Consider the following 22307-nt stretch of genomic DNA (forward strand, 5'->3'; position numbering starts at 1 on the left):
AAATTTTATCAGATGTTTAAATAAAACTCTACTTATTAAAAGATACGAAAAACATTCGCTTATTCTCGCCTAGAATACATAATCACTGTGGTTCATTTTTTTTCTTTCTTCTTCTTGTTTTTTTTTTTTTTTTTTTTGTGACCTGAGATGCCTTTTTCCCCCCACATTTTTTTCTAGTGGCCTGAGATGCCGTATTCCGCCATTTTGTAAGCTGTCCTGCCGTTTCTCCAATAGCGAACCTGTCTCAACCGCCTCGTGGTTCTGGCGGACATGTTCAGCAGTAGGCTCGGTATTTTGACCATTATATAACATGTAATGATGTTTTCTTCGGCACTGGGATATGTCTACCGAAGCTGTAGTAGACACGATTTTGTAGGTAGAGTAGCTCAGTGTCTTGCACCACTGCCGTCACGATGTCATGTACCGCTGCGGTTTACATGCGCCGTTTCACAACTCCGAAGTCCTCGGAAGACGTGGGGTTGGTCGTTGGGGAGACATGTCGGCGGAATTAACCAGTCATACTCTACAATGGCCATCACGAAACATGTTTATAACAGAATCATCAGAGAGAGCCAAATGAATTTTGAAAGTAAAGCGGAGTGGAACATAACGCAAGATGGAAGGAGCAAAGCGGAGATTATCAGTGATTACGAGAACAGAGCCAGTAAGGCCGATAGTGACCTTGACGGAGAGATACTGTACATATTTGCTGTCGGTAGTCTTTTGAAGGATTCACCTAAATCTCAAGAAACTCATCTTCCACAAGATGACAGGATATCATCAGCCCTGCAAATCATCCTCAACAAAGGTTTGATGGAGGGAAGTTCCTCGAGTCAGTTACGCAGATTGTTGTTAGTTGGGGCCAGAATTCATCAATCTCCAGAAGTTCTTCGGTTTAGTAAGGAACTGGAGAGACACATGTCACAGGTATGGTCCGAATGGCCTGTTAAGTCTAAGATACAAGCCTGCCACGGGTGGTTTCGTTTGTCTGCAATACACAGGCAGAAATACTTCGAGGACCAGATCCGAATTTTCTTAAAGCACATGAGAGAGGCAAAGCTTGGGTGGGAGGAACCTGGACGCAAAAATATTTACCAGCTCCTTCATGTTCTGTCCAGTGTAACATACTATTCTAATGCACTGGGTGGAAGATGGGCGGATGAAAACGATGTTGGATTATTTTTACAGAATTTGGAAACGTGGTATTTTGACATGGATTTAGAGCCAAAAGAAGTGGACAGTTATGTCAGTGTCTGTCACAGTGTTGATTATTTGGTGCCTTCTGACATTTTATGGAAGATGTTAAAGATTCTCCAAAAGGCAACACTTTGTGAAGAAGTTGGAAAAGACAACAATGCATATTTGTGCATTAAAAACATGTTGGATTTAGCTCAAAAGCAGGAGTTGAATAAAGATTTCATGTACATACAATATGTTACAGAACTTGCAGAAGTATTTAAGAAGCAGGCATCTTTGTTGTCATTGATGCACCAAATTGAAATTACATGGAAATTTAGTTTAGTGCTGTATTGTGATCATGAAATGATTTTGAAAGTTTTAAAGAACTATGTGGCTGATGAACAAGACGGCAATAACAACAATGTTTATAAATTAGTTACCGCTTACCGAATAATGGATTGTAATCCAAATATTACTCTTGTAGAAACAGTGAGAGATTTAATACAAAGCCAAGGGAAAAATGCCTCCCCTTTCCAATTACTTTCCATTGCTCATGATTTGATATGCCGTCATGGCTATCTTGAAGTCTTCAGTGAAATACTAGATTGTTTTTTTGAGTCTGATCTGATGAAGGAAGAGTTCTTAAGTGAGCTGAGCCCAGGAAGGATTAAAATCATTCTAGAGTTGTGTGGAAGGTTAGAAATAGAACAAATTGACAGATATGTTAAGAAGATTCCACCCAGCCTCTACAAGGTACATGGTGTTCAAGACTGTGCAGAGAAATTGAAAACAGATTGCCAGCTGTCCTCAGTGAAGGCTGTTTTAGCAGCTGTGCAGATTAATCTTGGTGGTTCCCACATGGCAAGAATCATGCCAGTACTTCCCATATATCTTCCTATTGTGGAGTGCTGTTTGAATGAAGTGAATGAGCCTGTAGACATGGAGCTGGTGCCCAGGGTTTTTGATGAAAATGGATTCCTCAAAGTGGAAAACTTGTCTGCCCTGCCTGAAGGTTGGAGAAAAATAGCAGTACTAGTATTGCCTTCACAATATAAACATCTCTTTATCAACAAGCCAGCATACACTGGTGAGTTAAAATGTTGTTGTCCTGCTTAAGATAACATCTACTGGTCGGGTTCAGAAATAGATTTTATTAATTTATTTTTTTATTATTATTTTTTAGGTGTTCTCACATACTTCAATGGGATGACGGTATTAGAGGCCATCTTAATTTGAATGTATTATATGTAAGGTCAAAGTGATTAAGATTTGAATAGATTTCCCAAGTTTATGTTAATTTTTCATTACATTAAGGCATGCGTTTTCTAACAGTAAGGCCTCAATTTATGATTAATGTTTACATTGATTTGTATTTTTTCTCTTCATCAGGTGACTTCAAAGCAAAGCTACACTTCCTAGGACGTGCAGGATACCAAAAGGTTGTACTGGTTACTAAAGTTCCGATAAAGGAGAAGTTACACAAATGTATGAGGGATATATTGAAAGAAATCCCTGATATAAGGTGAGGAAGTAGCATTATAATTGATGAATAAAAATACTGTGGTTTTTAAAAGGTAACATTTTGTTATAGAATCTTGTTCTTTTTAATATCTTTAATATATATATATATATATATATATATATATATATGTTTTTTTTTTTTTTTTTTTTTTTGAGGCAGGGTCCTACCTAATTTGCATATAAAGGGGATTTTTTTGGGCAAAGCATACACTGCATTCATTGCAAAGTCATCTTTGTTTTGAGATCTAGTATTGCAAGCTATTTACCCAAAAATATATAAATTGAGTTGACTTAGTTCACTTTATAAGACTAAAAACTATTTTCAAAACAGTCACTAATTTTTGCACTTAGTGCATGTATTTGGAATACAAACTTAAAATTTCAGAACATTCCTACTTACAAAATTTTAAATTTCTGAAACCTTATACCACTAGACACCTGAATACAAAAGAAAATTTATGACTTGATGATTAATTAGTACCACCAGCGTGTACGCTGGCAGTACTCATGCTTTTTGTCCCAACCCTTTTCGTACGGCTCCTTTGGCTCCTGCGGCTCCATGTTCTGGCGCCGGATACAAGTCACCGTTACTGCTTCTTCTAGACCGCAAAGACCCGTGTCCCCATCTCTTAGATTTAGGTCACATATAATCTCAACTTGAACCCCCTGGTTTTTTATAGTCTGTGCCAAAAACTTTTAGACTGCTAGCCCTTTGGGTAAGCAGGGTCTAAACATTTACTAGCCCAAACCAAAAAACACTAGCCTGATTTATAATAATAATGTAAACAGTTTAAGCAAATGTTGTAAAGAGTTGTGGTATCAAACTATCTTTAAACCTTATCAGGTGATCAATAACAAAGTCAATCAGGTTGATTAAAAGTGGGTTGGCTTTGGAAGGGTTTTATTCAACTGAGAGGCTAAATACAAGCTGGGTACATCAAATAAGAGTCGGGAAGAAGAAGATTGGCAGTTGATATTTTGAACATTTTGCTGAGAGGTAAAATAAGCTCAAAATTACTACAGCTAGCCTATTTGGGTTAGTGTTTTAGAAAATTAAAAATTGTTTACTAAGCTGATGCCACTTTAGGTGGGCAATTGCCTCGGGCTAGTGCTTAAAGAGATAATAACTCTTCGCATGAGATCTATATTTCACAATAAAAACATTGTGAATAACTCAAAGAAATATAATATATGCTGTTTTACCAGAAAAACAGCAGTTATAGCTATTATTCTGATATCTGAGCTTGTCTTTATACCATGTGACCTCCAGTGATTTCCAAACATTTTAGAAAAAAACCAGGGACTAACTTTGAATGTAAAAATGGATTCATTAACCATTGGTAAGTATGGGAAAATTGTTGTTTACTCCAGGAAAATTCTTTTTTTTTGGCCGAAACGAAGAGTTATTATCCCTTTAACATTGTATACCTCATCACTTGTGTCTGACATCGCCAACATAATTGTCATGCACTTTCAATGATAACATCATAAGATGAAAACTGTTTGTCCAGCTGCCTTCAAACTTACAGAATGATGAATATTCATATAGTGCAGGTCCAGTTCGAAAATCAGCTTGATTGGGCCATTTTTCTGAAAGTTATGCTCTTTTTTTTTTTTTTTTTTTTCCAGCTTATATGCAATACATATAATAAACTCTTGATTAGACCATTTCTCCAAAAGTTATGCAGGTTTTTTTTCCTGCTTTTTATATACGGACACAATCAGTACATGTATATATAGTCAGCACCTGTGTTTGTCGTTGCCTTCATTACCGTGCACTTTCAGTGATAACATTACAAGTGGAAAAATGAAATGCAGCTCAAGTTTGAAATTCGACCTGATCGAACCATTTTCCTTAAAGTTGCGCAAGCAGGGTCTAAAATTTTTCTAAATTTTTTTGTTTTTTTTTGTTTTTTTAAAATCATTTTATCCACCGTGATACAAATAAACTGCAAACTGTTTTTCTTTTTGTCTTCAAATTAACAGATCTTATGAAAATGTGTGTTCGCAATCAGCTTGATCTGACCATTTTCCAAAAGTTATGCCCTTTTTTATCATTATACAAATAACATGAAAACTTTGTCATATTTTGCTTTAAACCTTACAAGACTGATTCATATGACTAATGTTCAGGTCAAGTTTGAAAATTATCTCAATTGGTCTAGTTTGGATGATATTATCCTTTTTTTTTTTTTTTTTGTATAATTATATGAGTGGTGTTTCCTCAGTGTCATTTCTTAGGTTTGTTTACAGTCTCAGTATTGAACTCATTGCATATGTAAAATTGTCCTTTTGACATTTTCTGCATCTTAACAATTTTGTTTTTTCATTATATAAAACTGGTGGTTAATCTGTTATCATGCATTGCATAAAAAAGAGTCAAAAATGGAAATAAACTCATATCATTGCAGTTTGTCAGATTCAATCCTTCACTATGTTCATATTCTCAGAATGGAGCAAATTAGACATTAAAATTGTTCTACTGAAATTTCCATTGATATCTTGACAAATATGTGAGTTGATCATATAAAATGGTAGTAAATTGGTTATTTTGTATTATGTAAAAAAAGCGTTGAAAATGGACATTTTTTTTTTCTGCTTTATATCTATAAGTTTGAGTTTTGCTGCCTTGTTTCAGCATATTTTGAAAATATAAAGGTTTAACATTCCCCAAGCTGAAAGAGTTATGAGAAAAGTTACTTAAGATGTCTGACCTAAAAGTCATATGTGGAGATTTAGCATGTGGTATGCTTTGAAGCTGTACAGTTTTGCTCTAAAATATTGATATTGTTTTATTACTTTTTTTAAAGGTTACCAGATAATTAGGAGACTTTTGGAGTGTTTCATGACAGGATTGAAGAGGATTGGGCAACTCTCTGCTAACATTGACTGTTGAATGTTAATCTGAAACCAAACTCTCTGTAGTGATGTGCTGTTACCATTAGGACTTCATCAAATGATACAATTCTGTGGATGTGTGTGCCTTTTGCTGGGACAGAATAACACTAGGCAAGGCATTGTATTACGCTTCAAATCTGCTTGGTAAAATTTGACTAAAAGTCACAAACACCAGTGACTGGGACAATAATGTACACTTAATCTGTCATTCTGCTCAATTTAGTTAAACAGAATATAGAACTTGCAACTCCTTTTGTATATTACTGAAGACATTTGTTCCACTTGCGTAATTTGAAACATGTTTAATTACCATTGTACAGCCTGTTGTATTTTTTTAATTGTGACAATTGTAACATTAAAGTTAAAGAAAATTGTAGCTTAGATATTTGAAATATATAATAAAAATGCTATACATGACATCTACATTATTATTATTTCGTTACGTAACAAATTTTTCAATCACTTAATTTGGGAAAAGCCAAGAGTTTGTAAATAAATTAAATTGTTAATAAAATTTCTCCTAGAAGTTATAATAATAATAGAATAATCATGTCAGTCAATTTAACTGATTACATTTTTATTGTAAAATATGCATCCCATACAAAAATTCATTATCCATTAATAACCGTTCTCTTGAATAAATTGTGCTATCCTCCTGTATGCCTTTTGGCAGTTCTCTCTGAAATAGCCTGGAAAATTTAAAGAGATTATACTGTATTATGTAGCCGAATAATTATGCAACAGTCTCCACCAATTATTCAAAATGAAGCCAAGGAGTCAACAAATGAAACACCTGTATGTTCAATTAAGTGTGCATATATGACATGATAAATGGGGCCCTTAGGGACCATTCCCACAGATATTTGGATCGATTTATCTCCCTGGGGAGTCTAACTAAATTGCTGTCAGCTTAACCGGCTTAAATGTCTGTCCGGCCTACTAAAAGCTGTAAGGGGGAAATTTACTTTCTTGCGCACTCTGCTCTCTCTTGAGCTGATAGCAATTTAGCGTGAACCCCCAGGGAGTTAGGTCGATCTAGATGGATCAATCTAAGCATGGGAACCCAGTCTTAGTGTCAGATTAATGGCAGTTTATGCTGATCACTGGTCATAAATAAATCTCTAAAAAAGCGACAATTAGAAAACACAATGTCTGAAAACAAATTACCTGGTATGTTGAAAAACGCGTGTATAACACCATCGAAGTAAAGCGTCTCGTTCTTCACCCCTGCATCTGTAAGAGCCTTGGCATAGGCTGAAATGAATTCAGTCTCAACTCGAAATTTCACAGTGAATTCAAAGATTGATAAATAATGCGTGAATAATGTTCATTGTGAGGACAGCTTAGCAATGAGTAAACCTGTCGCGTGTCTGATTTCATTATGTGTAATAGGTTTGGTAACAAAACATTGTATTTTATACCGCAACTGGTGACTCTCTACCCATCGAGTCAATTCACGATGAAAAAGGTGGAGGATATGTCATCAAATCCATTGTGTTAGCTGTGGCATGAACACATCAATGTGTTAGGTGTGATTGTGAACCGAATGCGTTAGTTGAGACATGAACAATCTTACCCCCACTATCGTCTCGCAATGGATCATGACTGGCGACAATGAACAGCGCGGGTGGAAGATGATCGAACTTCTGTCGCAGCACTGGAGAGGCCCGTGGGTCAGTTTTCTCAGCGTCGTTGTTTAACCAGTGATTTATATACCTATATGTCAAGTTAAAACTGATTAGGAAATGGTTGGTTACAAAGGTAACGGAAATACTAGTAGTATGCCTATTTGCAATCTACTTTTAACATACCCAAGGATCAACTACAAAGGGGAGAGGGTTAGTCTAACGTGGAGCGCTAGGGAGTTTAGTGTCATGCATAAAAACGTGGAACCAAAGTGGTATCACGTGGTTTCTGCTTACACCGACCCTTTCACCTCAGGTTTGTCTTTATTCGCGACCGTTAAATTATAAAATGAAAAACCTTTTTACAACAAGAAGACAGAACTAATTCGCGTCATCGAACCATTGATAGTCTTAGCAAGAAGGTGTAAATTAAAAAACGTACCAGTTAACTACAGGAGTGGTGAGTCCGTATCCTTCTGCACACTCTACATAGGCGGGATAAGGGATGGTGAGATTTACACAGGGATAGACCAGGATCTGAAAGCATGAACAACTCTTAGCAAACTACATTGTAGGCTACTCTCTGGCCACAGGGGTCGCTCATAGTCTCTTACAAAATCGCTGAATCAACCCTTCTTCAATTTTTGTACACTACACAAGTGACTCGATCCTGTGATATCAATTTGCATTAACAACCATTGTGGGCGTGTAACAATGGTTGTCAATGCAAATTGTTGTGAATTAACAAAGGTTGCCAATGCTTACCCATTGGTTGTTTAAAAGGCACTTTCTCCCATAGGGCCTACTACATAGGCCTATCTGTCTTAAGTTTTTTTAAAGGCTTTTAGAACACCCTGTACCGCGGTGACAGAGAGTTTTTTTACTTAGAAATTCACAGATATTTCTCTGGACTATCTTGTGCACACTTCTGTACAGGATGATTTTTGCACGAAATTTCATAGGGGGCCTAAGTGACGTCATCCCCCAGCTGTATTTTGGTAGATCTAGAGGGAAGTCTTGTCTACCAGTATCATAGAAAACGTACACTGCCTTCAGCTACATGTACACCAACGGTACATTTTTTCTTTAGTCGTCGTTTTTTTCGAAATAAAATCACTTTACTGAATTCGCTTAGCCTTTTGAAACTTCCAACTAGATAAACTACCTGAAAAGCGAGGCCAGTGACGTCATGTGCGACAGACGACGACACGGTCCCCCCTGCGCTGTCACCGCCGACCCCAACTTTACTCTTGGAACTTCCGCCTGAGATAGAGAAAGAATTTTTTTGCTTTCAAGAAATACTGTTATATAGCTTACAATTTGGAAGCAATCGTTGCAGTGCAAAATTGAATCAACACTGTACGCACTCTGTTTTAAAATTCGCAATAATTTCCAGCTTTGGGTTTAATTTCATGAAGTAGGCCTATTTTATGGAATAAAGATTCTATAATTTTCGTTTAATTTTTGTTCGTTGAATTTAAAAGAATTACAATGGTCAAATTAAGAGAGTTGTCAATAGTTCAATTATATACATTTAGGACGAGGTGAGTCCATTCTTCTCACCAATTTTCTCTTTGTTTTCCTTCACCCACTTAACTGCCACAATGGCGTCCTCCAAGACGGCCGGAAACTTGTGTTCGGGCGAAAGCCTGTATTCTACGTTGACCACGACACATTTGGACTCCCTGGTATCAAAATAAACTTTGTATCACTTCAAGGAACTCTCTAAGTTTTTTTTTTAATAAGCGTAGGCCCCTATATAGATCGTAGGGGCCTACAGACAATTAACAGAGTGACAAAAGTAACTTGGGACAGGCTACAGATGAACCCCTTATCCTGATATCGATTTAGATCAACTCTGGATAGACTTAGGGCGCATTTTCAATGAAACTGTCTAAGTACAGACTTGACATTTAATATGGAATATTTCAGTTTCGAAGGTATGCCTAGGTAAAAATGCATTCTTTTTTCAAAAAACTCCGATCTCATATAAGATATGTGCATGGAGAAGTGTGTAGTCAGGTGTGTCGCTTCCAATTAACTGAATACCAGGTTTGTTGCGCTGCTGCATTATGTAATATGCAGTGATTTAATTGGGTAGTGCTCCTTTGGGCAGGTCAAAGCTTGGCTTTGGCAAAGCATGGTTCTGTCAAATAAGTATCCATATGTCGGCAACTACTGCATAGAAGAATTCGAAATTTTGCATGCGAGTGGTCGCTTTTGCAAGGTGTAAAATGAGCTATGCAGTGCTCTGCATATTTGTTAATCTGTGGCAGAATGGCGCGAAAAAGACAGACATTGCCGGACAGATAATTGCGCCAAACGAAACGGTCCGCACAGTTTTATAGAATAATGCCCAGACTGATGTACCTACACAGAATCCACAGCCAATGTATTGAAATCTTACCACCAGGGTACAGGACCCACTGTCTGTCGGGATATGCTATTGCAACTAAACAAAAACCACCCAGTCCGTTCAGAATGAGGGGTAAATTGCCACCAAAACGCATTTTTCAAGGCCCTTAGCGAACACCAAACTGGTTTTAGCTGGTTAGAATACCAGACGACCTCAGGGGAACCCACTGTAAACAGCAAAACATCGTTGTATGTTTCTGTAATGAATTGGGGACCCTGATCGTTTCTGAGTTGAACACTGAAACCTCGTGACTTTCTTTATTGAGGTCAGCTTTTACCTGTACCGCTCAACCAGTCAAAACAGAGTTTACAGACATCCAGAAGAGGCCAACGACGAAGCGTGTGCCGCGTCTAAAGTGACTAAGGTCATTAACAACGTCAGTAATTGGAGTGGATACCACATTGGTGCCAAAACACCGATGATGGTCATCCACGAAAACCTGAACCAGATCAAATAAAGGAATAATCTGAGAACCACTTGACTATCATTTGATAGGGGGCACCTTAGGAACAATTTTAGGTTGCACGGTGAAATTCCCGGTACACACATAGCACTTTTAGTAGCAGATTACTTACAGAACCAAGGGAATGAGCAGCTACCTTGGTAATAAAAATCGCCATATTTGAACCACATAGACCATATGTGGGTAGGCCATTACTCGCCGAATCAACTGCCTACATGTCCTACAACAAAACTGGACCAAATTGGACAGATTTTGACCGATGCCTGGAATGTTATTCCAGATTGAACTCTAAAAACCTAACCCAAGGAATGCCTTGCCACTTTGGAGCGCTGGTAGCAAACAGAAGAGGTCAAGCGTAACAGCGACCGTTACTGTGACTAGACACTGACATGGAGGTTCTTTGTGAAGCGTGTAACTCTTTTACAGAAAATAATTTGGAAAATATGGAGATCCAAAATATCTCTTTTAATTGTTGTTGTATGACATAGAATAGGCAATGTGTTTTTGTTTGCTTCTCTGGCAAATTCCATTAATGAACTGATGTCACAATGACATCAAAGAGTTAATTAAAAGTTATCAAAACACGATTTTAATCCTTATTTTCATTTATCAGTCAGCGAAATAGGAAAAAACTGATGAAAAATGATTTGGAAAAAAATATTCCATATTAAATGTCAAGTCTGTATATATATATACATTGGGAATAAGCCCCAGTTTGGTCCAAGGTAGATCGATACAGCTAAGTGGGCACCCTCAATGCATGCAGTCATATTAACAGATTAACACTGCTCCCTGCCGTCGACGAAAATACGAAAAAGTTGCATGGTGATTATAGGCCTATAGGCCTTCTACCAGGGCCGCAGTTATTACTGTACATGTGGACATTTTAATGGCTGACATCAGACCAAAATGACGGTCTATTTATCTAGAGGCATATCTGCATGTGAATATCAGTGGAAAACCAATCTATCGCCCTGGTAGAGGGTAGTGAATATACGTTGGAAACAAGAGGAGGACGTGTTTATCTCTTAACCTGATTGCATTCAACGAGGGTTCCATCATAGGGTGCATTCCCAGAGATTTAGATCGATCTAGAGATTAAGATTTAGAATGACCTAACTCCCTTGGGGTTCACGCTAAATTGCAGTCAGCCGAGCGGGCACCATATAGTTAATTACCCCCTTACAGCTTTTAGTAGGCGGGACAGACGCTTAAGCCGGCCAAGCTGACAGTAATCTAGTGAGACTCCCCACAGGGATAGATCGATCTAAAAATCTATGGAAATGGGGTGTATCTTTTCATTTGCATAGGCCTATTTATATTTATGTGACAAATGTACCTTTACTGTGAAGGCTTTGATCATCAAACTCACGCACTTTCACCCACAAAGGCCGAGGTAATATGTATATACTCACGTGGCCATCATCTTGCAGCAGGTGTCATAGGCCTGTCTGTCCCCTACTGTAAACCCTCCTCCGTGAAAATACACCAAAATAGCAGGGTCTGCCGTCAGTACAGTGGGGGTGTAAACCCACAGCGGGATACCAGCTTGGGTGTAGTATAGAAAATGAATATAAGACGAGGGCCGTGTGTAAGATAAGTGTATACACTTAACATGCTTTACTCTCTTTAAATAAAGATGATGATTATTATTATTATTATTATTATTATTATTATTATTATTTGTTAGCGACTTGTTTTTGCCTTCAACTTGCAAGTAAAATAATTTGTGTAGAATAAGAACATGTTTATCACCTTACCTGTACTAGTATATAAGCTATGCTAGCTGGTACTACTGCATTTAATTAGTTTTATTCAATCTCCTATAAGCTTGTCTTTTAAAACGGTGTTTTCTCTAAACAAAGCATTACTTTCAATGGGAGACATATATTAACTATATACATTTCAGCGAAAACAAAAAGGAAATCTAACTTTACATCTGGCAGTCTCGTAGCCAGCAGTCTCAAAATGGGGGTTCTTTTTCCGAACAAGTGGGCCTTAATTTTACAATGAAACCCTTCTGTACCTAGATCATATTTTACCCAAAATGAACCTCTTCCTGACAAAAAGGGCGGTTCTTTCGAAACCCCCCTTCCCCCATCCCTGGCTACGGGGTTGATCTGGGCTCCATTGTAGGGCCTACCTGGATCATGCGGGGAGTCAACAATGAACTCCTTCCTCTGTCCATTGAAGTTATAGTCCAATCTCTGGTCAGACACCCTACATCTCGCCGTAACCGCCTCCCGTGCCTCGGCCACCGTCAGCTCCGTGAACGGCCTGGCCCCCGACTCCACCAGCTCCTGCAGATAGGCCCGGGTCTCGGGGTGAAGGTCCTCGTTATTTGCCGTCATCCTCCTCCTGCAAGAGACGCACTTCTACCACGACTCTAGAGTTGGTTATAGGCCTATACCAACAGAGGATGAATATACTGGTATATGGATAAATAAATTCTGTATGAGTTTTTAAACTCAGAGTGAGGTTCTTGAAGAGAAACGTGTAGGTTAGGTCGATCTATATTATCATTATCTAGAACCTTACAAGCGGACTTGTTTGAACTCCGCAATTGGCTCAAACAAAGTGTGTATGTGAGGAATGATAAGATAAGTAACCTTCATCTATCCACAGGGGTGCAGTGATGTTGGAACCGGGACAAAGCTTAGCTGTGACCCACCCTGAGCTTCAGAGATAACTTGACACTAACCTCTTCACTATTAGCCTATCTTCATCGTGTCAAGTTAGCTCTTGTCAAGGTAACTTGACACGATGAAGATAGGCTACAGTGAAAAGGTTAGTGTCAAGTTAGCTCTGAAGCTCAGGGTGCTGTGACCCCGCTCCATGTGGTAACAGTGACTTTGCCGTTAAACCTGTTTTTTTTTTTTTTTTTTTTTTCAATTACTATGTATATTAATATTTCTTCTCTGTTTACTTCAGGTCATTACATACACACACTGGACAAAAGAAGTGTCACCCCCTACCTCAGAGTAATAAAAGTAGGCAGCTCTTGGATACTTATAATGCCTGGTCTACTTATAATGTGACTAATGAGTATAAAACCGCTATACCATGGAATTGTATTGTTGGTCTTGTACATGTACAGCAAATGCTATTCCTGTCTTCCTCCAATATGGCAAGATACAGGCAATTATCTAACGGTTATAGGTGCAAGTTATTAACCGGAAGAGGCGGAATATAAGCAATGTCAGAATATCGATACAATTGAATTGTTCAGTCAGAACCGTGCAGAGGGTCTGGTCTCGGTATAGAAACACTGGATCAAGAGACAAATTGCCTCTGATGGGTCGTCCAAGAAGAAAATACTGGCCGTGAAGACCGACGACTGATTTTGATGTTCAGGTTGTCAAAGTTCGACACTGCTTGTCAGTTGACAACACAGTGGAACACTTTCACACATAAGAATGTGTCTGTGGAAATTGCTAGGCGTCGGTTACATGCTCTGAGAGTGTACAGCAGGGTAGCAAGACTGAAACCTCTTATATCGTTACAAAACAGGCAACGTAGAGTAAACTAGGGTCAACAGGATCTGGAACTGGACAGTTCATGACAATTGGTCCTATATATTTTTTTCTGATGAGTGTCGCTTTGGTCTGACCTCTGATGACAGACGGGCACTATGCTGGCAAACTGCTGGTAAAGCATTTGAACCACATGCACTGAATTTTCGAACCCGGAGCAGCATATTCATCATGGTGTGGGACTGCATCAGCATCCATGGCTTGGGCGAATTGATAGTGGTTAATGGAAACATGAATCACTAAAAATATATCGATGTTTTGGAGTCAGGCTTGCTACCATCTATTACTAACATGTTTGGTGACAGGAATTATCCATTTGTTCACCAGGATGACAATGCTCCTTGTCACAGGCCCAGAGCAGTTGATGATTGGTTTGACCAACAGGACATTCGCAGGGTGATGTGGCCTGCCCAGAGTCCGGATGCAAACATAATAGAAAATGTGTGGAATGATATGTCAAAACTTTTCACAAATGCCCGTCTAACCAGCAGAGAAACTCTGTTATATTCAGTGTTTCATGCTTGGGCCAGCATAAGCCCTGAACGCATCAGACAATTATATGAAACCTTGCTTCGTAGACTGGCACCTATTATTAGGTCACGTGGCTATGCCACTAAGTACTAATTTTGGACTAGAAACTGCATATTTTGGTAGAATGTATATTTAGTTCTCATTTTGTGATTTTTTGTGAAATTTGATGTTAATAAAATGATACCAGGAGCATGTCATTCCACAGTCATTTATCTCCCCCATTGTATTGGCTCAGTAGGGGTGACACTTCTTTTGTCCAGTGTGTGTATAATGAGTCATATTGCTTTTTTTGTTCTTGCTTTTTCTTTTTATAACTTGCTTTTATTTATTTAGGTAGCGGAAAATGCGAAATGTAGAACCCCAGTATATGGAATGGACACCACCCGGGTAAAGTAATCGGACTATAGTACTGTAACAGAAGCCCAACATACCCGTCACAGAGTAATTCTTGTCGCCTTAGCTGCGACGGCTGAAATGTGACGAACTCACCAAATTGTGTCCTTCACCGCTAACACAATCCAAGTTTAAATCCCATAATTTCTAGCCTCCAAACACTAAAGATATCCCCGGTCACGCTGTCGTCGGATTATAGTCCTAAGAGGAAAATAGTTTTTTTTCATTGTTACTTGATGCTTAGATTTACTATTTAGGTGTCGGGAAAAGCTGCTGCTAGCAGGGGAGGTAAGTACCTGACGAGTAAGGTCAGACAGTGTTTACCTGGTGACGCCGTTTACACCACACAAACCAGCAAGATAACAACAGGTTCGATCTCCACCATAATGATGCACCGCGGAGAACTCTATTTAAATAGAGTTGGTGAATAAATGCAATAAGTGTGTAAATTTTAAGTGCACAATGTAAACTCTTCAATTATCAGGTGTAGAAAGCAATATGGAGGCTGCTGATCCTGAAGGATGTAATACAGATCATCCTGATAGTGAGAGCCACAGCAAACCAGACCTAGTGCTGAGTAAAGAGCAGAAGTACAGGACAGCAATGGCGGAGTCTGAGAAACTGGCGCTGTTGGCCAGTGAGGTCACCATGGTGATATACAAGCAACGACTGGCGGTACTCCAAAACCTGGTCAAAATCTGGGAGGAGGAGAAACAGGTGTCTCCTGTATACCGTTTTCAAAAGGTGACTCAACTCAATGACATTATGAATAAATAAATAAATAAATAAATAAAGTCTGGGAGGAAGAGAAACAGGTGTCTCCTGTATACTGTTTTCAAAAGGTGACTAAACTCATTGACATTATAAATGAATAAATAAGTTAATAACTAAATGAGTTAATTAAAATTTTTTTTCTTGATTGGTTTTTGCACATTTTTGATGAAACCATTTTTTTTACTATTCCCATCGATAATTTAAATAATACATCCCAGTTCTCCAAACATTCTCATGAAATAAAACACTGTGGAAGAACAAAGCACTCAGGGTGAATGATTAGAATTAGAATTGAATCAGAATGTTAATTAAAATGGCGGTGTTGAGAGTAATTAAAGTACAGATTCTTTTACATTCAGAAATGCTCTTCCAGTTAATTTCCATATTTGTGCACTCATTTTAAAAACTTTTTCATTTTCAGATTTCCACTGCACAAACTAGTCCTGAGGGTGTAGGTGACTCACTAGACGGCGCTTCATCGCCCATTAAACTCAACACAGTTATAAAACAAGAACTGGACAATGATGATGTATCATATAATGACCAGAGTGATGGCATCTCATCTGTAGTGTTTCCAACTCCAACTCCTACCATGTTAGTTCTTAACTCCTCCACCAGAGGGCCCCAGTTACCTGTCCCAACCAATGAGAGTACCCAGGAGAGAATTCCCATTGGTGAGAACTCGTACAAATGCAGTCATTGTGAACTTGTGTTCTCACAACAGACAGCAATGCTTCGGCATGAAAAAATCCACACAGCTAAAAATCACAGGTTCAACTTCAATAGGCAGCATTGTGGGAAGGCTGTACATGATGCAGCGCCACACAGTGGCAGATATAAATGTCAGTTCTGTGAGCTTACATTTCGCAAGATGAGTTCTCGTATTTATCATGAAACGACCCACGCAGGTGCCACGCCCTTCAAGTGCCAGTTTTGTGATAAGGCATTTGGTGACCGTAGTCACTGTATAAGCCACGAGAGAACACACGCAGACATCAAACCTTTTTTATGTCAGCAATGTGGGGTAACATTCTCAAAGAGAGAGGAATATTTAAAACATGAGGAGTTACACGCCACCCCACACCCATATATATGTCAGTTCTGTAGCAAGTTATTCAAAGATGAAACAGAGCATGCCTTTCATGAAATGACACACACAGGGGACGAGCCCTATGAATGCCATCATTGCGGAACCAGTTTTAAAACCAAGATAAACTGCATTGAGCATGAAAGAACCCACACTACTAAAGCATACAAGTGCAAGTTCTGCCGGAAGACATTTAAATATCAGAAGAACTGTTTTACACACGAGAAGTCCCACCTTGACTTTCTTCCATTTAGATGTAATTACTGCAAGAAGTCGTTTTCCAGCGATGAGGAGAAGAAATCTCACGAAGCGAGTCACACTGGAGATACTCCATACAAATGCCGTTACTGTGATTTAACATTTCCAGCGAAGCGCGCCTGTATGGACCATGAGAGGACGCACCCTGACGAAAAACCCTTCAAATGTCGGTACTGTGGAAAAATGTTTGTCTACGAATACATGTGTATATGGCACGAACGAAAACACACGGGAGAAAAACCCTACAGGTGCCGCCACTGCAGCAGAACATTCAGAATGCAGAGAAGGTGTGTAGAACATGAACGGACGCACACCGGCGACAATCCATACAAATGTAAATACTGTGAAAGAAACTTCCCGTACAGGAGCATGTGTGTCACGCACGAGAGAACACACACGGGGGAAAAACCTTATCACTGCCAGTACTGCAACAAGGACTTCGCAAGAAACGATTCTAGAACCATCCATGAGAGGATTCACAGTGGTGAAAAACCTTTTAAGTGCCGTTTTTGTGGCAGTGTGTTTGCACATAAAAATTCATGCATGGTACACGAGAGAACGCACGGTGTTGAAGAACCAGTTCCGAAACCCCAGTCAATGTCGCCTCTAGATAGGCCGGCCCAAGAAATGGGGGTAGTTTCTGTCATTAAGGAGACATTTCTCTGTCAGTTCTGCAACAAGTCGTATACAGATCAAGCGGATCATTCTTTCCACGAGATGACACACACTGGGGACAGACCTTACGAGTGCCGCCATTGCAGAGACACATTTGAATCCAAGGCAAGCTGTGTGGAACATGAAAGTAGTCACCACACTGCCAGGAAGTCAAAGACGTACAAATGTAGATTTTGTGACAAGGTGTTCTCCAGAAATATGAGATGTGTGCAGCATGAAAGAACTCACACTGGTGAAAAACCTTTCCAGTGCCAGTACTGCTGCTTGAGGTTCACTAACAAGAAACCATGTGTTGATCATGAAAAAACCCACACTGGAGACGCACCAACATTCGAATGCCAGTTCTGCAAAAAGATCTTCCCTCGCAAAGACCACTGTATAATTCACGAACGAACGCACACTGGAGAAAAGCCATACAAATGCAAGCACTGCAGTATAACATTCACCAATGCCAGTAACTGTCGACGCCATGAGTTCACTCACATCGATAAAACTCCCTTCAAATGTGAATTCTGTAAAAAATCGTTCACTGAGGAAAGCCACTTCACACTACACATGGGCAAACACACCAGTGATGGCAAGTTTAAGTGCGGGTACTGCAGCAGTGCCTTTAAATATCTCAGTAAGTGCAAACAGCATGAGCGGACGCACACGGGCGAGAAACCATTCAAGTGTCGGCACTGTGACAGCGCCTTCACCAGGAATGACTCCCTGGCGCGCCATGAGAAGACGCACGCTGGGGAACTCAACTAGGCCTACAGGTGTCACCACTGTGAGCTGTCCTACAACTCTACGCAGAAACGTCTGGCTCATGAAATAACTCGTAATAATGTCAAAACTCTAAACAAGTCGTAAACCCTCAGCAGTATTTATACTCACACCATCATGTTTTCAAAACGTCTGAGCACACGGCGTTGTGTAAAGTCATGAAAATGTATTACATTCTATTCTATATATCGGCTTTAAACTGCTACACACTTGAAATAAATTCCTATGTAGATCTTTTTTGTAATAAAGTACAATAGCATTTTGTCTTTTTACATTATTAAAATGGCAATCAGAATCACGTTAACTATCAGCGTCGTCACTCGTTAATAAAAGTATGTGTTCAGTTAATCCACTTTTGTCAGGTCCTCCTGGAGAGGTATAACCATAGAATTTATACATATATATATATATATAGAGAGAGAGAGAGGTGGGCTGGAGGAGAGAAGAGAGAGAAAGAGCTTATAAAATCCATCAGGACATAAAAGCAGACCATGGTCAGACCCGTAGCCAGAATATTTAAAAGGGGGGTTCTTTTACTGAAAAAGTGGACCTTTTACAATGAAACTTACGTGTACCAAGATCAAATTTTACCCAAAATGGACCTTTTCCTGACTGAAGGGGCGGTTCTTTCGATCCCCCCGAATCCCCCCCCCCCCCCCCCCCTCCCTGGCTACGGGCCTGATGATGCAGTGAGAAGGTGGTTTTATCCTGTTCTTTCCTCAACAAAGTTTACCAATCATAACGTTATAACTATAAGAAAAGTAAGTGGTCATGGGATGTTGTAGGGAGTTTGGAAGCTCATTTTACAAGTAGATCATGACAGTTTAGCTTGAAAGCTGAATGTTGGCATCGTCTCACGTGAGACGGCAACAGCACATATTACGTAACCCAACCAAGTGACAACGTAGCTTCCGGACTTAGCAAAGAAAGGGCACACTATTAAAGCATGTACAAAAATGTTTTATTTACAGATGTACAATGATGTAGTGATTGTAAGAAAATAATTTCACCCAATTTCTGCCTTGGCCATTCATAATATACGGTTCATTGCTCCAACTTTTCCAGGTTTTTATCATTCTGTGTTTCTTAAACAATGAACAGAAAAAAAACTCACTCTGTTGGTTAAGTCAGAATATAAAGTGAATGTCCAAATTAATCAAATATTAAATCTAATTTAATGAATACAAGTCATAAATATGTATCAATGGTGAAAATACTATGGAATGTCCTCCTGATGCTGTCATTACTTCTACATCCACAAATGTTGCAAATCGCTACCCAACCTTAACGAGGATGTGTCAATTATCTGTACTCCATTCCTTTTTTTGGGGGGGGCAGTTAAAATTTTTTTTTTGAAATAAGGTATTACGCAGGGAATGGCTTGTTCAGAGGATTACCAAAAGAAAACCATATTCAGTAAGCGATGGTGTTTAAAACCACTGCCCTGGTGTATTCCACTATCATCTTTTGTTTGTTCACTTCTCTATTAACGACTGACAGCCTGATGATGATGATTGTTGGTTCACAAGTTTTTTTGAGCTCATTTTCTTCTGTGTTGCGACTCCAGTCAATGGCAGCTGCAGGTTTCCGTGAATTTGTTACTGTTCTGCTGTCCAGTCTCTCTTCATTTGTCAATGTCTGCATCCTCAAACTGTTTTCATTTATCAATGTCCGCATCTTCAAACTGTCCTGTTTCCATGTCTTCTTCCTCCTCTTCTTGCATGGTTTCTGTCATAGTACAAAGACTCCATGTTAATCAGCAATCTCATCAAGTCAAAATTAATTTTTCATCACACAGTTATAACAAATTAACCCAAAAATAATTTTGGACATTTTGATGTGTTTACAATTAATCAATTCAGTTACTAGCAGTGTTTGCCTCTTAGGAAAATTAGCTGGACAGAATGTCTGATGGGTGGGAAAACTTCTCAGCCCTACTGAAAGTTGTCTGCCCCGGGCAGACGGTCCAGCCTAAATTTCTAACACTGGTTACTAGTATTCATAGAATTTTGACCAACACAAAATGTGACTGAAATAAAATGAAGTTATCTTTACGGCATATGAAATCAAAGTTATGACACTTGAAAAATAATTAAACGTGTTTAGCACTTAACACTGTATAAGCTGTAACATTCAGTTGACATGACAGTGTGTTAGTTGTGATAGTGCATTAGTTGTGACAGTGTGTTAGATGTGATAGTGTGTTAGTTGTGATAGTGTGTTAGATGTGACAGTGTGTTAGTTGTGATAGTGTGTTGGATGTGACAGTGCTCAGTTAGCATACCTTCCCCTGCCTGTCCATTGGTTTCTGTTGTGTCCACAGTGAATATGGATGTGACAGTGTGTTAGTTGTGACAGTGTGTTAGATGTGACAGTGCTCAGTTAGCATACCTTCCCCTGCCTGTCCATTGGTTTCTGTTGTGCCCACAGAGAATATGGACTCTAGATGCTGTAAAGTTGCAGAGTTCCCCTCCTCTCCCTCCTCTCCAAAGAAGTCATCTAAAAATAAGTCAAACAGTTCTGATCTGATTTTAAGGACAGCAATTTCAGGTTTAAGTTTGGTAAATATCATAATTAAAAAATGGTATTTAAAAATCCCATTAATGGTTTTGTATTTCACTAAAATAAGATTTTTTGAGAAACTAGGGCCTCGTGATTAAATATGCATTGCTCTCATTAGTGTGTGTATAAACTCACCCTCCACAGAGTCCGAGTCTGCCTGATCTGGATGCAAAACTTGACATTCTGACATCGCCTCAAACATGGCATCCACTGAAATAATAAAATATAAACTATACATTGACTACACTTTATCTCAGGTAAAAAAAAAAAGACACTAACACTCCCTTACTTCTGTCCCCAATTTAGACATCTAAAGTATAAAGTTTTATCCTTTACAAAGAGAAAACTCCACAGCTGAGTGGCCAGAAACACTACTTACATTGCCCTTTGTCCTGTGGTACAAATCTGAACTCTGTAATTGGCTGTTCATCTTCTACTTCATCATCTTCCTCCTCCTCCTCAGCTCCGCTGTGACCATTTTGTCCCTCTGGCTCTGAAACAGACAAAACAGATGTCAGTGGAAATGTTGTAGACAGGTCATATTACAGAGCAGTTCTTCTTGGCATTAGTAGAGCCACATGCTTATTACCTTAAAGCTGCAACAGGAAGACAAAGTAGGTGCTCAGTCAGGAAAAAGACTACATTTGAATTATACAGGGTTAACACTGTCTTTAGTAAAATAAGACTTACAATTTGGCACAGGGGTCTGACCCCCCCCCCCCCCCCCCCCCCCTCCACCTCCTCCAAAACAGTATTGCAGTTCTGTTATATCTCAAAAAATGATACTTTGGCTTCTAAAAATTAATTAAAATTAAGTCAGAAAAATCTCATCCCTCATTATAAACTGTTAAATATATATGCATGATATATATAATGAGCCATTCAAGGCCCATGCTAAGAGGATCACCTCCCAGATCTCCCTCCACCATTAGGTACAGACACTCCTGTGAGAAAGCTGATAGGTCTCTGGACACCGCATGCAGGGAGATGGACGGATACTCCAGAGAAAACCCCTTCTCATCTTCACCAACCCAGGAGAGACGGCTGAAAATCATATGAAAAAAGTTTATGATAAAGCAATACCACGTAATTCAAGTTTAATTTTGAATGAAATAATCCATATAATGTAACTCAACAAATTCATTACACCAAGTAATGACTTTCTTTAATGTGCATCGGAAGTGAAAATATATATTTCACATATAAAATGCATAGCTTGTGAAAATATGTATATAAACTATCAACAATAGTACACGTACGCCAGATTTTAATGCAATTGCACTGATTATTTTTTTAATGAGATTTTCTTTAAAAAGTCAAGTCAGATCACTACAGCTTCATATTTACCTTTCAGCAATGTAAAGCGTGCCTTTTCCTAAGACTCGACTCTGTGGGTTTTTTATTCCCTTCACGTGGACTTCAGTGTTTGATTGTTCGCACCTTATCCCTTCAGCTGGTGGTGGAAAGTTTGTCAACACGACCATACCTGTTATCTTATCTGATCCACAACAGATAAGCACGTTTCACGCGCTGAAAAGATTGAATGAACCTGATGGTATTCGCAACGCGATCGCAACACGTTGTTTTGTGAAAACAATATGGCTTCCGTAATTTAAACCAATCA

At 39.0% G+C, this 22307-nt stretch overlaps 4 protein-coding genes across 5 annotated transcripts; 2 read left to right on the top strand and 2 right to left on the bottom strand.

Moving 5' to 3' along the window:
- The first annotated feature begins 230 nt into the window (after positions 1 to 230).
- LOC106161447 (uncharacterized) lies at positions 231 to 6021 on the top strand. The gene is made up of 3 exons (XM_013538404.3): positions 231 to 2266; positions 2569 to 2701; positions 5511 to 6021. The coding sequence occupies exons 1-3, from the start codon at positions 316 to 318 to the stop codon at positions 5524 to 5526; spliced, it is 2100 nt and encodes a 699-aa protein (XP_013393858.2). The 5' UTR covers positions 231 to 315; the 3' UTR covers positions 5527 to 6021.
- Positions 6022 to 6148: 127 nt separating this feature from the next.
- On the bottom strand, positions 6149 to 12518 carry LOC106161448 (uncharacterized). The gene is made up of 8 exons (XM_013538405.3): positions 12246 to 12518; positions 11518 to 11650; positions 8787 to 8908; positions 8389 to 8486; positions 7666 to 7760; positions 7175 to 7314; positions 6766 to 6852; positions 6149 to 6287 (listed from the first exon to the last, which is right to left on the bottom strand). Exons 1-8 carry the CDS (start codon positions 12451 to 12453, stop codon positions 6217 to 6219), a joined length of 954 nt encoding a protein of 317 aa, XP_013393859.2. The 5' UTR covers positions 12454 to 12518; the 3' UTR covers positions 6149 to 6216.
- Positions 12519 to 14694: 2176 nt separating this feature from the next.
- On the top strand, positions 14695 to 18469 carry LOC106161417 (uncharacterized). Its single transcript, XM_086997769.1, has 4 exons — positions 14695 to 14847; positions 15044 to 15276; positions 15375 to 15401; positions 15755 to 18469. Exons 2-4 carry the CDS (start codon positions 15058 to 15060, stop codon positions 18104 to 18106), a joined length of 2598 nt encoding a protein of 865 aa, XP_086853895.1. The 5' UTR covers positions 14695 to 14847; positions 15044 to 15057; the 3' UTR covers positions 18107 to 18469.
- Positions 18470 to 19065: 596 nt separating this feature from the next.
- Positions 19066 to 22305, bottom strand: LOC106161416 (methylosome subunit pICln-like). 2 transcript variants are annotated; one of them, XR_015331351.1, is made up of 6 exons: positions 22031 to 22305; positions 21591 to 21727; positions 21063 to 21176; positions 20819 to 20893; positions 20406 to 20620; positions 19066 to 19849 (listed from the first exon to the last, which is right to left on the bottom strand). XR_015331351.1 is itself a non-coding variant. In XM_013538364.3 (6 exons), the coding sequence occupies exons 1-6, from the start codon at positions 22165 to 22167 to the stop codon at positions 19779 to 19781; spliced, it is 642 nt and encodes a 213-aa protein (XP_013393818.2). In that variant the 5' UTR covers positions 22168 to 22302; the 3' UTR covers positions 19066 to 19778. The 2 variants fall into 2 exon arrangements, 1 of the variants encoding a protein (XP_013393818.2); XM_013538364.3 differs by having other exon boundaries at positions 20513 to 20620; positions 22031 to 22302.
- Positions 22306 to 22307: the final 2 nt, after the last annotated feature.

This window comes from Lingula anatina, chromosome 10, assembly GCF_051362555.1.
Source record: "Lingula anatina isolate TDL-2025a chromosome 10, LinAna3.0, whole genome shotgun sequence".
NCBI lineage: Eukaryota > Metazoa > Brachiopoda > Lingulata > Lingulida > Lingulidae > Lingula > Lingula anatina.